The following is a 19524-nucleotide window of genomic DNA, read 5'->3' on the forward strand; positions in this document are numbered from 1 at the left end:
AGTGGTTGTTTTATATTTTAAAGGAGGATTTTAAGTCCTCATATTCATAAACATGTATACTGAAAATAAAGTTATTTGAGATTAATAACTCAATAGTTTTCTAATTTTAAATGTTAATTTATGTGACTCTAATTTTTAATAATTGTTTTTTGAAGTCAGAGTTTGTGGAAATATTGTATTGAAAAGTATTATATTCAAGGTTGCCTATTACTTTGCAATAGTAAACATTTCACACTAGTAAACATAAGCTCAAAAAGGAGATTGTTAAAATAGCCTACTCCTCATTCTAGTACACACCCCTCCCTCAGAGTAAGGACACACTGAAATCTCTCATCTTATTTTTAGCTGCATCCAGCAGCTGCCATAAGCCACTACACAGTCCCAAGAAAATCAACAAGTTGCTCTGTAAATTTGCCACACAGGAGATCAAACCTAGTCAGTCTCAGTCAATTATTGCTAGCAGATATACCTATAAAGATTTACTTCAATAGAGCTACGTCACCAGAGCAACAATGGTGAGTGTGGTGTGACTGATGCAAGGATTTTTAATTAAAATAATATTATAATAAAATATTTCAAATGCTCAGAGTAGTTTTTGTGGTTTGATTACAGGGTTTTATTGTTTTTCTCCTGCTGATCCCAGTGGCAGTCTGCTCCCATGTGTTTCTTCCAGTTGATTGCAATGATTTGTATAACAGAGGTTTTGGTCATAGTGGAGTGTACAGCATTTACCCAGCAGGACCAGTCTCCCCAGTCCAGGTCTACTGTGACATGGGCTGTGAGGATGAACCTGATGGTGGTAAATGGACGGTATGTATATTTAAATATTATCTATCAAATATTTGAATGCACTAAAACTCAGTTTTATCACACAGCCATTGCCACTGAATGTTCTGTAGACTACTAATATATCCCATTGCCTTGTGTTGGATCTTCAAAATGTTTTATAATTCTATTCTCAGTGCCAAAAACTGAGAAAAAAAGCTGTTTAAAAAAAAAGGAATGAAATGTCCATTAGCCAAACATGCATCCGAAGGAAAAACAGAGCAGCATTAGAAGTAAAGAATATAGATGTTAAGGCTAATGAACCCACGAGCAGGACACCGAGGCAGAAGGCAGCAAGTAGAGTTGGAAAAGGATTTTATTTGCAAGGCAGTAAACTGGGAGGCTGGGGCCAAGGTCTGGGCTGGTAGCTGGGGAACCTGGGGGCTTGGGCTGGGCGTGAGACTGGGTATAGGGGATGGAGCGGGGAGCCAGGTAGAGGGATAGGCTGGGCAGAGGGAATGGAGCGGGGAGCCAGGCAGAGGGATGGGCTGTGCAGGTGAGGCAGGAGGACTGGAGACAGGGCCGGGGTCAGGCTGAGGTCTTCTACAGGCACAGAGAAACAAGAGTTAGGCAAATACTGGATACTGACAGAACAGTAACAAGCTAGGCTGGAAGCGTGACTGACTGTATGAACAGAGTCTACGATCTGGCAGTGAGTAGGAGGTTGCACCCAATATTTAAGCAGACCTCCTGATGGATGGCAGCTGTTCGCCCGACTCCCACACACCTGTCTCCACTCCTGCAATTTGGACACAGACACGAGAGAGAGAGAGACACACACACCCACACCCACACACACACACACACTCGGAGGAGGCAGAAGTGGAGGGCATGACAATAGAACCATTAATAAGGTAAACAATGAACCGGTGTTTGGCCACAAGACATTTTCATCATGATGATTAAGCAAAGTGGGAAAATTTTGGAGCTAAAGATCGCTCATTAAACATTTAATGAAGTATTTCTTTGAAGCTGGTTGTTTGGAATACCAATATAAGAAAACACAGCTGCTGACTGACTTTATTTGAGCAATGGCCCTAATAATAGATTCCACTCCAGGTCGTTCAGAGAAGAAAAGATGGCAACATTAACTTTTACCGTGGATGGGACCAGTACAGGACTGGTTTTGGACAGGCATCTGGAGAATACTGGTTGGGTAAGACTTCATTCAGATTGGTGAATTAGATTTTCTTATGTGATTCCATGAATCCACAGGTCTGAAGCATGTTGTAGAGACATTGTGTTAGTTTTTGCTCCACAGCACTGCTGAAGGCAAACCCATTGATGCTGAAGATAAATTTGGAATCACCTTTTTTGTCTATACCACTTTCCTCAAAAGTGCCTTTTCCATCCTTGTATATATGTTATCTCTGCAAGGTCTGGAGAATATTCATCTCCTCACTCAAAGGAAGAGCTATGAACTGAGGATAGAAATGGAAGACTTTGAGGGGGCAAAGGCGTACGTTCACTACTCTTCATTTTCTGTTGGTCCGGAGCAGGACGGCTACAAGCTTAGTTTTAGCGGCTTCAAAGATGGAGGAGCCGGTGAGTCTAAGAAATTGTGAAATGGTAGCTTCAATGCTTGTGTCATCAGAAATGCAAGTGTAATTCATGAGCGCAAGGCTCTATTGCCATTACAACATCCCAAGACATTAGAACAATTGATTTTCTGTTGTTTTCAGGAAATTCACTAAGTGAACATAACGGTCAGAAGTTCTCGACATTTGACAAAGACCAGGACACTCATTCCTCAAACTGTGCTAAAACCTACCTGGGAGGATGGTGGTATGGTGAATGCCACAGTGTCAACGCCAACGGGATGTACTTATGGGGCAGCTCAACCTATGGGATTGGAATTAACTGGGTGTCTTGGAAAGGATATGATTATTCCTTGAAAGCTATTACAATGAAAATAAGACCCAAAAGTTCATGAGTTTATTATGGTTAAATATTGTATGTATTATTTATTTTGGTTTTTTTTTATTTTATTTCATTATATAGTTGTCTTTATCATCTTTATAGTATTTATTTCTTTGTGCTAGTCTGTCTGACAATAGGGTAAATCATATACAGAGTGGTACTTACTATGCAAATGACATCAAAAGTGTAATGAAGTATATGACTTTTGTATTCTTTTTATTGCTTTACTCTTGTATTCCTTAAAATTGTAAAACATAATATCCTTGACACTTAATGAGGACAGTACATGGAAGAGTGCTTGGATGTAACATTTGTGTTATTATACAGTATTAATACATACAAATCTATAGTTAGAAAAATTGATTGCACGGCAAGAAATATTACATAAATATAAAGTACAAGTATTTATCATTATGTTTACAGTTACTATACGGATAATATCCTATGGCCTGTGCTGTGTTCATTGCTGCTCAGGAAAAAAATTTGTCACCTTCCTGTTGGATATTATACTTAAAAAACACAGTGACAACACATTGTAACAACTTCATTCAATCACTATCTGTTGTACCTTCTCCGTAAGATTAAAATGTATAGTCTGTGCGACTTGTCAGTCAAATCTTTATTTCTTCCCTACCCTCTTCTGCAGCATTCGCAGCACCCCAAGAGTAGCATTGAACACATTGTCATGCTTAAAGATCATCTTATAGAAAGTGTCCAGAGGGAGACGCCCCGTTGGATCTGCATGCTTCAGTGCAGTCATGGGCATGTACAGACGGTTGGTCTGGTGGCGCAGAGGGGGCTCCGTGGCTGTGATCACTTTAAGTGTTTGCTGAATAATAAAAACAACAATATTTCAACCCTGGATGGTGCTTCCTCATTATGCATTTTCACTGTCAAAACAAATATTTTTGGTGATCTGTTAAACCTGAATAAAATCATAGTAGTCATCACTTGCCTCTGCCACTTCCTCTGGTGTCTGTCCTAATGAGGCGAAGACCTTTCTAGAGTACGGCAGATAAATTTCACGGAAGATTCTGGCAGTCTCCTCGTCTGCCCCTGATAGATCCATGTTCTCAGCATCCTCGTACACTTTCCTTTCAAACTCTGTTATCACTGGGCCAGGTTCCACTAGAGTTGTCCTTGTGACAGAAACATAAAAGAGATAACATATAGGTTGTACTGTTCCATTACAATCAACAAGTTTTAAACATCTTACCATTATGGGCTTACTGATAACTCAAGATTTAGTTTGATCATGGGCACTTGTGGGGTGGCTGCATTAAGTTGTTTAAGTTGATGTATTTTTCAGGACATGTAATCACTTGATGTTAAACTTCAGTGCTTGCACTGCCAGACTTTCACAAAATCCTTCCACAGCAAATTTGGAGGCAGAGTAGACATCATTGAACAGAAGCCCTGTGAAGAAATATGAGGAACCCTTTTAGCAACCTCTTAACTCTTTTAATTAACTTCTTCTTTAATTTCACAGAGACAAACATACACACCCTGTATTCCCATAACGCTGCTCATCACCACAATATGGCCGCTCTGCCGCCGCTTCATGTCAGGCAACACCTCTTTCACCAGCCGTGCCAGGCCAAAGACATTTGTGTCAAAGAGCTCCTTCATGGCAGCGATACTTTGGCACTCCAGCGGCCCAATCATGCCGATCCCTGCATTGTTCACTGCAACAGCAGAGCATTCTACGTCATTATATGTTTGTGGAGAAATCCAAAATTAACTTCAGATGTGTTCATGGAAGAATGTAAAAGAGAGATGCCAAACCAAGAACATCCACCCGTCTGTCTGGCAGGCTGTTGACACACTCTCTGATGGAGGCTTCACAGCAGGCATCTAATTGTTTGATTTCCAGGGTTTTGTTTAAGGAGTCACCAGCTGCTTTCTCCAATGGTCCCCGTTTCCCAAGATCCCTCATTGTGGCAACCACTGCCCCAAATAAAAAATGAATACACTGGCTGTCAGTGGTTATTTCTGTCATCTGCTGTGTGTCATATGATGATTGAGGAGAGTGAATGGCTGACCTTTGAACCGTTTGAGCTCATCTTTGGCCAGCCGTGCAGCCACAGCCAAGCCGATGCCAGAGGAGCACCCGGTCACCAGCACCCTCCTGGTCCCCATGGCTCTCTGACCTCTGACCTCAGGGCTTAGGGAGATCCAGGCTGATCAAACAACACTGTAAACAGGGAAATTGAACTAAAGGGATATTCCTCTAACATTATGTCTTCATCATCACAAATTTGCAAAGTTCAGGTTATTCTGTGATGAACAACTTTTTGTTGAACCCATTTTTCTTAAACATGATGTGTGTACATCTATTTGGGTCACTGATTTTTCACTTTGCCTTGAATGCTATTTGAATATCCCAAGAGAACATCCATGAAAACTGTTGCATGGTCAAATGGAACGTCTTGCAGCTGCATTGGATTATGGTTTATTGATACTACTGTAAGTGAAGGAATTAGTGTCTCTGCTTTTTTATTTAAGGGTTTCAATCTGAATGATCACTGAATGCAAATTAGTGAGTCCTCTAAAATGCCTGGATTATATGTGCTCTAATCTGATTTACATATCCTGGAATGTTTATCTGCCTACAACAGCAAGCTTAGTGCTTCGTATGAGAGCTCCATTATTCACACTTGAACTCTGTCATAGGTATAATTATGTATGTGAGATATTTATTTCTCAAGACACACAACATGATAGCATATGGATGCCTCAGAGTAGCTAATGGATAACTGCTGTTTGACATTAACACTGAAAAAAGTACTTTGTCATCTCTACAACACAAGAGACAGAAGAAAAAGAAAAAGCTATTACAGCATATGATTTAGAGCTTCTGGCTTAAGACTCTTGAGGTGAATTTAAGTTACATCCTTGAGTTATAGTCCACGACACGTCAAACTATCAATGTTACAGATGCAAAAGCTTAAATGTAGTGTGAATTGTTCAATGATACTATGAATACTATGAAAAAAAAGTATAAATACCATGTAAAGAGGAAAAAACTCAAATTAAAGTCCTGCATTCAAAAGCACTCATCAGACTGAATGGCCCCTTCACATTGTTATATCAATGTGTATTAAAATCATGTCTTGTTATTAAGGATGACTTAGAGTAAGCAGCTTGGTCGAGGTAGGTAATTAAATCCAGTGGTGGAAAGTATCTAAGTACATTTACTCAAGTACTGTACTGTACTTCCACTCCACTATATTTCAGAGGGAGATATTCTTCCCCACTACATTGATTTGACATCTTTAGTCACTTTTCAGATGTAGATTTGACACAATGGATCATATAACAAGCTTTTAAAATACAACACATTATTAAAGATGAAACCAGTGGTTTCCTAACTTTTTGGCTTTTGACGTCTTACAAAAAGCAGTGTGTAGTTGGGGTCACATTTCAGATGTCTCTGAGTTGTTAACAGCTCCACCAAATAGTGACTTTTCCCTCTAAACATCTCACATGGTTTCATTTCAATAGCCTAAATGTTAAAATGATCAAATATTTCACAAAAAATCAAAGATTAGAGAAAAAGTCCAAAAACTGAAAACAGATTTGTGTATCAGAACTTTGGTTTTTCCTCTTTTCTCTCCCATTAATCGTCTCATGACCCCTCAGGTTTATCTGGTGACCCTTTGCAGGGACCCGACCCCTAGGTTGGGAACCACTGGAATAAACCAGCTTAATGTATATAAAGTAGTTCAAACTAGCTCCACCTCCAGCAGCTACAAAAGTAACATGCTGCTTACACACTGATGCTTTAGTATTAATAATCGAATGATGTCATATATGATAATATATCAGTCAGAGTGACCAAGCCACTACTTTTACTGCAATACTTTAACTGCATTTTGCTACATATTGATTTTTCATGCAGGACTTTTACTTGTAATGGAGTATTTCTACATTGCTGTACTAGAACGTGTAATTAAGTAAAGAATCTGAATACTTCTTCCACCATCAGAGTGAAAAGTAAAATATTTCCATCTCAAATGTAGTGGCATAGAAGTATAGAGTAGCATGGTTACTCTCAATATAGTATGAGTACCTCAAAATTATAGTTAGGTACGGTACTTGATTGATGTAATGTCCTGTATATCACCCAAAGTGTGACACCGCAGGGGATAAAATGCAGTCGACTCTGAATACTACAGGCACTAAATCCCTCCTGGACTAGTTAACCACATCAAAGTCCAGACTTGGGTTTCTGTAGGTCTAGTTGTAGGTGGTGTTGTGGTTTACCAACCTGCAGAGCGAGCAGCGCGTCTTCCACAGAGGCAGATGTGGGAAGCAGAGACTGTGAACTATGAAGTACTCATAGAGCAGGACACGACCTAGTCACAGCGTGACAGGCGGCTACATAAGCCTAGCGATTACCTAAAATGGGTCACATAAACAGACTCAGTATGTGGGAGTTGTAGTTCCTATGCTGACCACAAGAACTCCCTTAACTACAAAACCAATAATCATAAAGTGCATTTTGAGGAGACGTCGGGACATTTGCAGCCGTTTTTTCTGGCTACAAAACCGGGTATTTTAACCCAAACCATGATCTTTTCCTAACCCTAACCAAATGTTAAACCGTTAAATGACACGAGAAAAGCTTAAAATGCGACCAATATTGAAACGTGGTCCGTGGTTTGGAGAAACGTTCAATGCCAACGTTTTATGCTGGCGATTTGGTTGGGAAGAGGCTATTTCATCAGGCCATTACTATCACAAATAATTTCCCTTTGAAAAATACATGTTAATAAAGTAATCGTCTATCGGGTGAAATTCTGAACAGTCTTATGATCTCAATTATTTGCAAAAATATTTTAAAATTGCTTCACCCATCCATATCCATATCCCAAAACTGTAAATCATCCTCACACCTAGTGATGCTATAGGCTAATGTCTGCTTTGACGTTAATTAGAACATTTTTAGCAGGTAGAGACAGTTGTTACCAATACATTTATTACTGCTGTTATTTCTAATAATCACAGTCATAATGAGTAGCCAAGTACATAATATGATCAACAATATTACACTGTTGCAGTCACTTTTTTGTAATATTGCATTTCCTCTCTGTGACCACTGAAGGGCAGTAAACACTCATGATTGTAAATACTCTCAGGTCAGTTCCACCCAGCTTCAACCCAGATAGACTATGGCAAAATAAAATGGAAAAGACAGTTTTTTTGTGTGTTTCTAATATTCTGTCCACCAGCGAGTATGTTAATGAAGGTGGAAAAGACATTCACAAAGCTGGTCATTATGGTTGTTTATTGGGTTGCATTACATTGTGCAGGGCTTCATATTTTATGATATGTGTACATAAGCAATACAGATACCATTAACCATAATCAGTACTAACATGATTATGAATAACTGATAGCCTAGACAGATGTTGCAAAGTTACCTTAAAAAAGAAAGAATATTATAAGATTTTAAATAACTAAGCTATCATTTATAAGCATACAGAGCAATAGTTTGTTTGTTTAAAAAATATAGAAAGGACATTACACTACATTGTCAGTTACTATTTTAAACATGTGGCACAGAAACACATAATACAATACATGTAAAGCAATGAAAAGGGAATATTTCTGTTAATAGAATAAGACAGCACTGCGCTGCAGTTATTTTACTGCGCTATCATGTCTGCACTGACGCTGATTTGAAGAATTTACTGGTTGCAGTTCCTCGCTGTCACCACTAGAGGTCAGAAATCACTCCTGACTCTAAATACAAGCAGCGCAATAGACTAATAAAAAATAATGGACTTAGTCACCGTGACGTCACCCATTGGTTTGTATTGGTTTTTATTGATAAAGTAGTGCGAACATGTGTCTTTTTTTTACAGTATGTTACTGTTGTTATTTGTAATAATAATACTAACACTGAGCTGATTGATATTAATACATCCATGATATATACTGATGAATTTACATACATTCAGGTCAGCAGTCACCTCCACTTATCATCAAGGCAGACACAATACCATAATAAAACAATCAAAGCTATTTGTAAGTATCACAGTAATAAGCTGACCATGTAGTTGCCGTTAGTGGACAAGACTGATCTCATTTTAATTTCTTTCATTCAGTCCAGGATGTAACAATTAAGGTCTTAATTAATTTTTAATTGTTGACAGAACTGATACCATAATTACAAACATTATTCAACACGTTGCTGTTAACCATTAGTTTATCAAAAGAAAATGCATTATTTTTTTGTTAATTGAGTGTTGTTCCCCTATTGTAACAAGACTCATAACAACAATATGGTGATATAATTAATACAATATATCTTTCTGAATAATTTTACAAGCAAGTTTATTTACAGACAACATTATTATGAAAGGAGTTGAAAGACATGTTTATGTCATAACACTTGAGAATGTGTGAGAGCTGGACAAAGACCTGAGGGAGTGTTTCCTTTGTCCCAGACAAAAAGAGGAAAAGCTGCTGCTCCACTCCAATTGCATTACGAGTACTCAGTGTTTATTCACAAAAGTGATAATAAAAGCCTTTATTGGGCTTGAAGAGATGAAGGAAGCAGGGAGGTTCTTTCCATTGTTACATTATGTGCAGTGGTTAAGACTGGCATTATAATCAAGGTGCAGAAATTACATACTGGTGATGTAGTAGAATTTCAAGCACAATATCTGAAACAATAAAAGGCTTATATAAGACTGTACAGAAAGTTTTATAGAAATTCACACCAAATGTCTAGACCTTTCCTTCTGTTACATGCCATATGTTACAACTTGTAATCTAACTATCACAAATTAGAAAGCTGGAGTTTGTTTTAATTATACTTTGTGCATATTAATATTTACTGTCTAAAAACTAAAAATGAAATATAAATCAAAACAATTTATCTTGAGAGGCTAACCCAAAGTTGTGTAGTGAGCAGGATGTCTGCAGGTCTTAAAATGCCTTAAATTCCGATTTTAAATTTATTTGGACCATGAGTCATTACTGTGAATCTTAAATTTAACATAAGAATTTAATCTGATTTAAGTTTAGAAAGAAAGATAGTCTGCACACTCGCTCATGCATTTAAAACAATCATCAATGTCAAAATTCTTTTTCAAACACCAGAGCACAAATACTTAGATTACTTATCTTCATTAAAGAGATGGAGTTTTGTTTTTCATTGATAAGCAGAACTGAAATGTGCCAAAATATCTATGGGCACACAAAGAAAATGAGCACCTAATATTTTGTAATTTTATAAGTTTGTTTAAGAGTGTTTCATATTTTTTAACATCTTTGTTTACAATGTTTTAGTTATGGTGATCAGTTCAAATTAAATTCATACTGACTCACCTTCTTCAACAAAACCAATTATAGCATGTCTGGATTTTATAACATACACATGAACAAATCACATGAATTTTCCACGGAGCCTGATTGTGCACCAAAGCTCTCCTGTCTATTGTACATATGGGTGTGATCGTTGGACCTTTTGTTCTACGGTTGAATATCAGGGACACAACTGTGATTAGAATGGGATGAAACTCCAGGGATTTGGTGTTATGCAGGTACAAAAGAGGTATCATGTGGACTGTGCTAACAAAAGGTACAATGTAAGTAATTCTCTTGTGACATAAATGTTAACATACTAAGTCCATCATTTCTGTCTGAGCTTCTTGTTTATCTCGGTTTGACTGTGTATACCCAAGCCAGGGTAGTCATTTAGGACATTCAATACAATGTGGTGGTAAATAATATTGCCTGGGAACTAGGCGTTTCACTCTGAGAGTAACAACATGAACCACCGCCTCACGTGATGTTCTGCAACAGCACAAACTAAGCTGTTTATTTATTATTTAACTTAAAAAAATATGAATCTTAATTTGTTGTTCTTGTAATTATTAGAATAGGGGGCCAGAGAGGGTTGTCAGGTTATCATAGTTGCAAGTAAACCCTGGCCAGGAATTGAGAGCGGGAGAGAGAAGTAACAATCAAAAGGTACTCTTTTTTTTCTTTCATATGTATTTGTTTGTTGGTATGACACATGACAGACTGTGAAAATGAGCAACATCTAATATAGTGGTCAACATCAACAAATAGGTCAGAAAGTATATTTATGCATTTCGCTTAAGGTTTAAGGATTTCACTTTAAGGATTACCATGATTCAAAATAAACAATTTTCCAGAGGAAGTTTGGCACACAGTAGCAAAATACAAAAATAGCATGTGCTCCCAGTATTTAGGAAAGTCCCAGAAAGATGCCAGAGGACATTTTTTTTGTCAATGAAAATAATTCTTGTTCTACATTTTCTCATAGTGATTTCAGATATATGCATAAATAGAGAACCCGCAGTACAATGCAGCCTGCCAGAGAGGATTACCTGGCTCAACACTCACCTGTATGTTTCTTCTTACATGCACACAATCAACAACAAAATAGCACTGGTAGTTTATAGCAGATGCAATATACATCAACACTACTCTGGCAGTCTCAATCAAAACTTAACATTTAACATTGCTTCATATGGTTAACATTTGTTGCAGTAGATTGTGTTAAACTGTCGAGGTGTTCCTGACATTGCATCAGCTCCCGGCACAGAGTAGTCCAAACCAGATCTTCCTTGATTTCCTTGCGATCATTTTAATGACAGGCTGTGGTTGCAGAGGTTATAAAACATGTTATTGACACATACACTTAAACGTGTCTTTCCGGTTTTTGTTATAATTCTGCCCAGTTTCCCTTGCTTTTGCTTTGGGTTCCCATTGGTCATGACAGTGTATTGTCTGGTTTGTGTTATGGGCTCAGGGAGTGGCCAGCTTTTCTTTCATAACTTGAGTTGGCATAAATAGTTGCTTTGCACCAGACTGTGCAGATCCAAATTTCAAAAACACGGAACCCAACACTCTCTCAGGATGTAAGTACATTTTTACTTTCCAGATTGTCTTAGATGAAACACACTGAATTGAAATCTTTATAATTTTCTTGGTGCCTATATGTTGTATGAAAACCACCCTCTTTTCACTGGATGAACAAAAATGGCTACGTAATGCTGAGTGAAAACATAATACATGTGTGTTTCTCAGGATTTATATTTCAGGGCTTGTTGGCTTTCTGCTGTTGCTAACAGCTGAGGCCAGAGTTGGGTAAGAAACCTTAATTTAATTCCCCCTTATAGTATATTGCTGTATTTGACCAAAATTACAGAGTAAAAATGTGTTGAAGAAAATGAAAATCACTAGTCAGTTCATGAAGTAGATCGATGCATATATGAATAAATAAAGATATTAACACAATATACAATGCATATACCTCTTAATTCATGTATCTGTGTCTTTTTAATAGCCTCCTCTCTAATTTCACAGAAACTCCTCTCAGTTGCAGTTCTGTACTGAGACACAACAGTGTTTGTTGTTTGATCTCGTTTGTGAGACTGCAGACTATGAGGTGAGTGTGTCTGAACAAGAGAGAAACCTTATCACATTTCAGGTGCAAGAAACTTTTTCTAAAACCCCACTCTACCATCTTTGTTCAGGTCCGTCACTACGACTCCGTGAAATGGGTTTCAACTGACGAGACATCCTTCTTCATGGAGATAGCAGCAATGAGAGCCTTCAAAAGACTGTATCGTTACATCACTGGTGCCAACGACAATGGTGTGTGTGTGTTTATATTCACTTAATATTCTATTAGGTATTCAAGTCAGTGCTTGAATACCTAATACAATGCTATACTTACGTTTTCTTATGCTTTTTATATGGATTTAATGTTTGTTATGTACTTTCTACTTGCTGACATTATCTGGGAATTTTGTGACATTTTTTAAACAAAAATATTTTCTATCTCTTTTGTTTACCTTCAGCAAAAACGATTGAAATGACAGCTCCTGTTGTTGTGAAAATGACTGACAAGAAATTCTGGGAAATGGGTGTCTACACGATGAGTTTCTTGTTGCCAGTTGAACATCAGATGAATCCCCCCCAACCTACTGATGATAAGGCAAGCTTCTCTGACAAAACATGTCAGAAAAAGAATGCATCAAGCTTCATTTAGTTAGTATGATTTTTTTTTCTGTGATGTCCACCTTAAACTCCGGCTGATAATGAAAATTTGCTAACTTACAGGTGTACATCCAGAAGACGCCAGATGTGAAGATGTATGTGCGGAGCTACGGAGGATGGATGACATCCATGGCTGACAGTAAAAAAGCTAGTAGTCTCTCCTCTGCCCTCAACTCAGTTGGTGCAGAATACAAAAGAGGCTTCCACTATGCTGTTGGATATAACAGGTGTTTTTCTTAGTGATAATCAGATTGTATCCCAAAAAACAACTTCAGTGTTTGCTGATGATTTTATATTTTGCAATAACTTATTGTGTGTTTGTGTTTGTGTGTGTGTGCATTTATTTCTTGCAGTCCAATGACGATGTTCAACAGGCATAATGAGGTCTGGTTTGTTGCTGAGGATGACCCAGTGTGTTACAGCAGCGAGGAATTGGAGTCTTCTATTTTCTCTTAAATACTGTGAGCCCTGTGGATTGACAGCTCACAGCTGACAATATATATGGAGAGCTGTATATGTTGTAGTTGGACATTGCTTCAAGTCATAATTTGGTATATATATAACCGGCCAGTGAGAGCACCAATTTTAAAAATGTATATTTGAATTGAAAACACAATGTACTAGCTACTTGTAAAGATGTGCCTATTGGCTTGTCTGATGGTTTGATTTTTTTTTTTTTTTTGTTAATATTCAATAAAGTTTCCTATTTGCAGTGATTTCTTTTCGTTGTTCTTAACCAATCAAAGACCTCTTTGGACCTACCCTAAAAATGTGTCTAAAGCAGCTGGTTTAACATTAGATGTAACCTGCAAAGGGTGATCCAGTCCCACTTCAGTTTTATTCTGTGGCACCACCAGATGGCATTACAAAGCTCAGCAAGCGCATTACTTCCAGGACTACACAACTGTACATCTACATCCCAGCACCAACAGCTTTTTAGTGACGTGCATTGAGATTTGTTGAATATTTTCACTTCATGAAGATTCACCTTCTGAAAGTGGGAGAGTATAGAGACTGTGTCAAGTGTCAGATACTTGACAGACTGGTGAATAGTAGGTAGATTGTTTTATTGATGAATGCCATAATCCATTTACAAGCTAATGTGCAGGTGTCATAACCATCCACCCTTGAACTGCCCTATCACTTTGACGTCACCGTGAGCTTCATCAAAGCAACCTGTGCCATTCGGAACTGCTGAATGGCACCTTATCATATCAAGCACAGGCCGGCAATGTGGAACAATATAATCACAGTCTCTAACTGATTGACTAATTTTGCATTACACTGAATAAAGAAAATTTTTCAAATTTCTTTTCCTTTTCCTTGGATTATTAAGGTAAATAAATTATGTTTTACTAAAGAAGAACAACTGATGTTTACCTGAAGAGACTACACATGAATTATTTGGTTGAAAGTAACTAAATACATTTACATATGCACTGTACTTAAGTACAATATTGAAGTATTTGTACTTTACTTGAGTACTTCCATTTTCTGCTTTATTATACTTCTACTACACCACATTTGAGAGGGAAATACTTTTTACTCCACTAGATTTATTTGACAGCTACAGTTACTAATTACTTTGCGGGTTAAGATTTTAGCAAAAAAAAAGGTTGATCTGTTATATCTGTTATAAAACACAATATATTACTAAAGATGAACTGTTTGGCCTGTGATTCTGATTGGAGCCTTTGGTCATGAGTTGTTAGTTACTTCTCAGATGGTTTCATTTAAATAAGGCCCAAAGAGATTATCCAATATTTCACAAAAAACAAAGATTATATAAAAGTTTTTTTCAAATGACTACACATCTGTAGAGCAGATTTTTTTTTCTTTTATGCTCCATTAATCACATCACAACCCCTCAGAGGGGTCCGACCAATAGGTATGATTGTTAAAATGAGCTCCACTTCAACCAGCTACAACAAGAAAATGCTACTTACACATTGATACATAAGTATTAACAATCTAATCTAATAATCACTCACAGGTATCACTTTTCTGCAGCACAAGAACTTTTACTTTTGATACTTAAAGTAAATTTTGCTTATAATGCTGTGCCTTCACTTAAATAGGATTTTGAATAAAGGGCCATTATTCGTGATTAAATATTTCTACATCATTGTACTGGTATCTATGTACTTCTTCCACCACTGCATACATTGCAATGCTACAATACAGAATACTAATGAAGAAACTAATTTATTAAATCTGAATGGCTGCAGTTCAACGGCACTCTTTAGTAGAGTCTTATCTTATCAGCTGAGTACCAGGATGGCTCAATAATACTCGAGCGATTTCACTACAGTAACATTCCAGCAGGTGGCTATCTGACTGTCTACCATGGAGGGGTTGCTGACTGACTGACTGACTTACTGACTGACTGGGTAGGAGTGCCAGTCAGGAGAGGTTTTATGACACTCACTACAGATCGAAGTCCATTTGTGGGCCTTAAACAACCATCAGTCCACCGGGGCTTTCGGGGCTGCCTGTTGGCCTTTCTCTGGCTCTCCTGCGGTGTCCGTCTGGTCTCCTGATCTCTGTGACAATGAAGATCAGATTGGACTAACTGTGGAGTTCATGTCCCACCAGCCAGAATGGACCAACCTGATTATCACCCACAGCAGCCCCAGGCTCTTGCCCACCAACCGGGCAACTACCCTGAGGATCTATTAACTTGGGAAGGATCATCAACATGTGAGTACAAGCTGGAAGTGCACCGTGGGTAGATAATAACCTTGTGGGCAGGTTACAGAAAATATTGTACAGTTTTATAAAAGTGTAAAAAAGTTCTGAAAGTTGGAGTGTGAGGAAATGTGTAGGCTATGATTCAATATTAATGGCATTCATTAGCTTGATTATTTGATTGATAATCCACATTTACAGAAGGATAAGGTATAAAAGTGGTTCACCGTTATGTTTGGGTTTTTCATTTGGGAGACTGGTTTCCATAGAAGTAACCAGTCATCTCTGGGAATTATGTAAGGGTCATATCTGTGATCAAGCGAATCAAGCCGAGTGATAAGGTAGTGTCTGCAACAGAGGGATGGTCCTGTACTGATCGCTGCTCTCTCAACAGCTGACCAATAAACCTCAGTGTGACACACTTACAGCATAGTACTCCAGTTTTTCCAACCACTGAAATATGACATTATGTTGCCGAAGATATTATCAATTCAAGTCTATTTTCTGGCTGACTCAAGATATGACCTGGATTGGTGCAAAACTGGAATATTATGACATAGTATTATTGTTTGTATTAAAACTCAAAAATCATTCCCAACAAAACAAATACAACAGAGGGGGACATCCGCTTACCTTTAGCATCTCTGTATTTTATTCTAAAGGAGAAAAATGGAGGACAGAAAATGGGAACAGGAAAGAGTGCTGGAGCGTGATTTGCTCCTAAGCCAGTAGGAGCGTGTACTGTAGGCTATATGCTTTGAGCAGCTTGGCAAATCACCATGACAATCTCCATTTAACAAACAGCACTTGTTTTCTCGCCTTGTGCCACATAGTTCAACTTCATCAGCTCAAGTTTGTGTCATACTGTGCATTTGACTTAACTTTAAATGTTGTGTCGTTCCTCAGCTCAGGAGCTAAAGACAGAGCCGGACACTAGACTGGAGTCAGATGAGAGCTGCCCAGTGTGTGGAGACAAAGTGTCAGGATACCACTATGGGCTGCTCACCTGTGAGAGCTGCAAGGTAAACTTGGTGAAGCAGGACAGGGTTTGGAAAGTCAATGTTATAAAAACTATTCTCTCATGGCACTGTGGTGCTATGGTTTCATAGTACACACCATAAAGCCGTAGTTATGACCTACTATAGAACTAAGGTATATATTTATTTTCATTTAATTTGCAGAGAAGGAAAGCAAGGCTCATGGTCTTTTTTATCTTGCTCTCTTCTCTGCAGGGCTTCTTTAAACGCTCAGTGCAGAATAACAAGCATTACACCTGTGCAGAACAACAGAACTGCCCTGTGAACCTTTCTCAGAGGAAACGTTGTCCTTCCTGTCGCTTCCAGAAGTGTTTGGCAGTGGGCATGAAGAGAGAAGGTACAGTAAATAGTCCCCATTCCCCACATAGAAAAATACATGCCAATGGACACTTATTCTGCTCCATTGCAACATGCATTGTGTTCCACCGACATGCATGTTCTTTTCTTCCATATGACTCATCTAAGAAGTCATAAACCAGTACAAGTATTGCCTGTAATGACCCAGTTTATGTATGATGACTTTGTATAGCAGAGTTCATCTGAGCTCTAAAAGTGTGGTGGGCACATTTTCAGTTTTCTAACAATAACCTCTAGCAATAACCAAAACCATTAACATTTGTTTCATGTTCTATCAACAGCGGTTAGAGCAGATCGTATGAGAGGTGGCAGGAATAAATTTGGCCCTCTGTACCGACGGGACAGGCAGATGAAACAGCAAAAGGTGTATCACCAGGCAAATACTGCTCCCCACAGGATTAAGATGGAAACTACACAAACACACCGGCCCACAGCTCCAAATGACCTTCACCTTATGGACAGTCACTCAAGTGCTCCATCGTCTTCTGATGCTTTTCATCAGTCCCACATGTATCCCTTTGGCATGGGGCAGTCGTGTGCGCCCATGCCTCTGGATTGCACAGTGAACGCAGACAGGGTGATCACTCCTCCGCCCCTACCCTACCCTGGACTGTACCACCACCCTGTCCCTGTATACCTCCAGGAGAAAGGAGAAATGCCGTTTAGCTACAGCCCGGCTCCCGCAGACTATTCAATGCATCCAACCCCTAACAATTCATTCAGACCAAGAAACACACCAGCATCATCCCCCTGCTCAACACCAAGCTCAACCACCCCTCTCACCCAGGCTCCTGCCCAAACCCTCATCACCCCCTCATCAGCCATGCTAACACCCAACTTCCTTAGCCAACTCTTGGCAGGAGAGCAAGATGAGAGCCAGTTATGTGCCAAGGTTGTGGCCAGCCTGCAGAGAGAACAGGCCAACCGAGGCAAACATGACCGCTTAAATACTTTCAGCATCATGTGTAAAATGGCTGATCAGACTCTGTTTGGGCTTGTGGAGTGGGCCAGGAACAGTGCACTCTTCAAAGAGCTCAAGGTGATGAATCATGAAATCATGGGACATAATGTTAAATAAAACTTTTCACAGCAAGTGAAATCTCTAATTAGCTGTGTAAGCAGGCGTATGGCATTTACACTTTGCTATGCAATGGGTGCTGACTGAGGTTCATAGGCCACCATCTTTAATTAGCCACTACATTTAGATCATACTTTTTATGTTCCACAGGTGGAGGACCAGATGGTGCTGCTGCAGAGCTGTTGGAGTGAGCTGCTGGTCCTGGACCACCTCTGTAGACAGGTGACCTACGGCAAAGAGGGCTGCATATATCTGGTCACAGGACAACAGGTGAAGTTTACCACTAACTGCACCAAATGCTGAATTGTTATGGTCATCAAAAATGTGTTTGTATTGGACATGTACAGTATTTAATTTGGTTGCACATATACATTAATTTTAGTTCTCTCATTCTCATGCAGATTGAAGTGTCGACTGTTATCTCTCAGGCAGGAGTGACATTGAGTAGCCTGGTATCAAGGACCCAGGACCTGGTGTCCAAACTAAAGGCACTCCAGTTTGACAGACATGAGTTTGTCTGTCTCAAATACTTGGTGCTATTCAACCCTGGTGAGCTTTTCCTTTTAAAAGTCTCATGATTAGACCCTTTATATATATAAATCAGATATAGCATTTTAGTCAACTTTGTGACTTTGTGGTTGTGCATTTTTCTTATGTTACATTTTACTTATGTATTGTGTGTTGATGATGAATGTCCATGCATCTTCTCTGTAGATGTGAAATCAGTGCAGAGTCGCAGGCAGGTGGAGCACACTCAAGAGAGGGTGAACAGAGCCCTGATGGAGCACACTCAGCGGAGTCATCCAGGACATTCAGACAAGTTTGGCCAGCTGCTGCTCAGGCTGCCTGAAGTGCGTAGCATTAGCTTGCAAGTTGAGGAGTATTTGTACCAGCGCCATCTTCTGGGAGATTTGCCCTGCAACTCTTTACTCACCGAGATGCTGCACACCAAGCACAGCTGAAACGACAATGCTGTATCTTCAAGCGCTAGTGGAACAAGAGTTTGTTGCTGTGAATTTTTGTACCTCTTTTTCACCCTTTCAGATGCAACTGTCCTCTTTACTTTTGATTGTAAACATGTGTACCCTCTTTTAACAGCCCCTAAGGCTTCAATCACAGAAGTGAGGGTGACAATTTTTGATCCCAGATCAACATTGAAGGGGGATAAGTACTTAACCTGTGCCAAGCTTTGCCCAAATGCCTATTATTAACAGTATTACCACAACCATACAGCTCATAGAAGCAGGAGGAGCTGAACTGTTTAAAGAAATGCATCATTGAATAAAGAAATGTTTTTTGGATATGCCCATGTGTACTCAAAACCCATAAATGCATTTAACTAAGAGTGTCTCAACATTATAACATAATAATTTTACCTTTTCACTGTTTACCAGAATAGCTCTTTTCTGTAGATTCACTGTTTCTGCAGGAATATTTTGCCTACACTGACAGGCTAATGGCATGAACTCATATCAACTTCACCCATTCAAAATTCAAAAAACAAACAAACAAACAAACAAACAAAACAAAACCAAATGTAAATGGGAAAAAATAACATGGGAATGAAAAAAA

At 38.8% G+C, this 19524-nt stretch overlaps 4 protein-coding genes across 4 annotated transcripts; 3 read left to right on the forward strand and 1 right to left on the reverse strand.

Annotated features, from left to right (window-relative positions):
- The first annotated feature begins 354 nt into the window (after window positions 1-354).
- Window positions 355-3348, forward strand: LOC137168401 (microfibril-associated glycoprotein 4-like). Its single transcript, XM_067570957.1, has 5 exons — window positions 355-515; window positions 613-810; window positions 1885-1981; window positions 2203-2370; window positions 2508-3348. Exons 1-5 carry the CDS (start codon window positions 513-515, stop codon window positions 2756-2758), a joined length of 717 nt encoding a protein of 238 aa, XP_067427058.1. The 5' UTR covers window positions 355-512; the 3' UTR covers window positions 2759-3348.
- On the reverse strand, window positions 2945-7153 carry zmp:0000001048 (retinol dehydrogenase 8). The gene is made up of 7 exons (XM_067570955.1): window positions 7016-7153; window positions 4788-4939; window positions 4531-4692; window positions 4251-4430; window positions 4068-4161; window positions 3701-3884; window positions 2945-3574 (listed from the first exon to the last, which is right to left on the reverse strand). Exons 2-7 carry the CDS (start codon window positions 4882-4884, stop codon window positions 3365-3367), a joined length of 927 nt encoding a protein of 308 aa, XP_067427056.1. The 5' UTR covers window positions 4885-4939; window positions 7016-7153; the 3' UTR covers window positions 2945-3364.
- Window positions 7154-11546: 4393 nt separating this feature from the next.
- soul5 (heme-binding protein soul5) lies at window positions 11547-13508 on the forward strand. Its single transcript, XM_067616081.1, has 7 exons — window positions 11547-11648; window positions 11818-11877; window positions 12097-12178; window positions 12267-12387; window positions 12594-12730; window positions 12856-13019; window positions 13146-13508. Coding segments are annotated over exons 1-7 (669 nt in total). The 5' UTR covers window positions 11547-11646; the 3' UTR covers window positions 13249-13508.
- A 1738-nt stretch (window positions 13509-15246) lies between these two features.
- Window positions 15247-18916, forward strand: nr5a5 (nuclear receptor subfamily 5, group A, member 5). The gene is made up of 7 exons (XM_067570855.1): window positions 15247-15492; window positions 16387-16502; window positions 16713-16854; window positions 17156-17913; window positions 18103-18222; window positions 18354-18501; window positions 18667-18916. The coding sequence occupies exons 1-7, from the start codon at window positions 15393-15395 to the stop codon at window positions 18912-18914; spliced, it is 1632 nt and encodes a 543-aa protein (XP_067426956.1). The 5' UTR covers window positions 15247-15392; the 3' UTR covers window positions 18915-18916.
- The last annotated feature ends 608 nt before the right edge of the window (window positions 18917-19524 follow it).

The sequence above is a fragment of the Thunnus thynnus genome, chromosome 17, assembly GCF_963924715.1.
Source record: "Thunnus thynnus chromosome 17, fThuThy2.1, whole genome shotgun sequence".
NCBI lineage: Eukaryota > Metazoa > Chordata > Actinopteri > Scombriformes > Scombridae > Thunnus > Thunnus thynnus.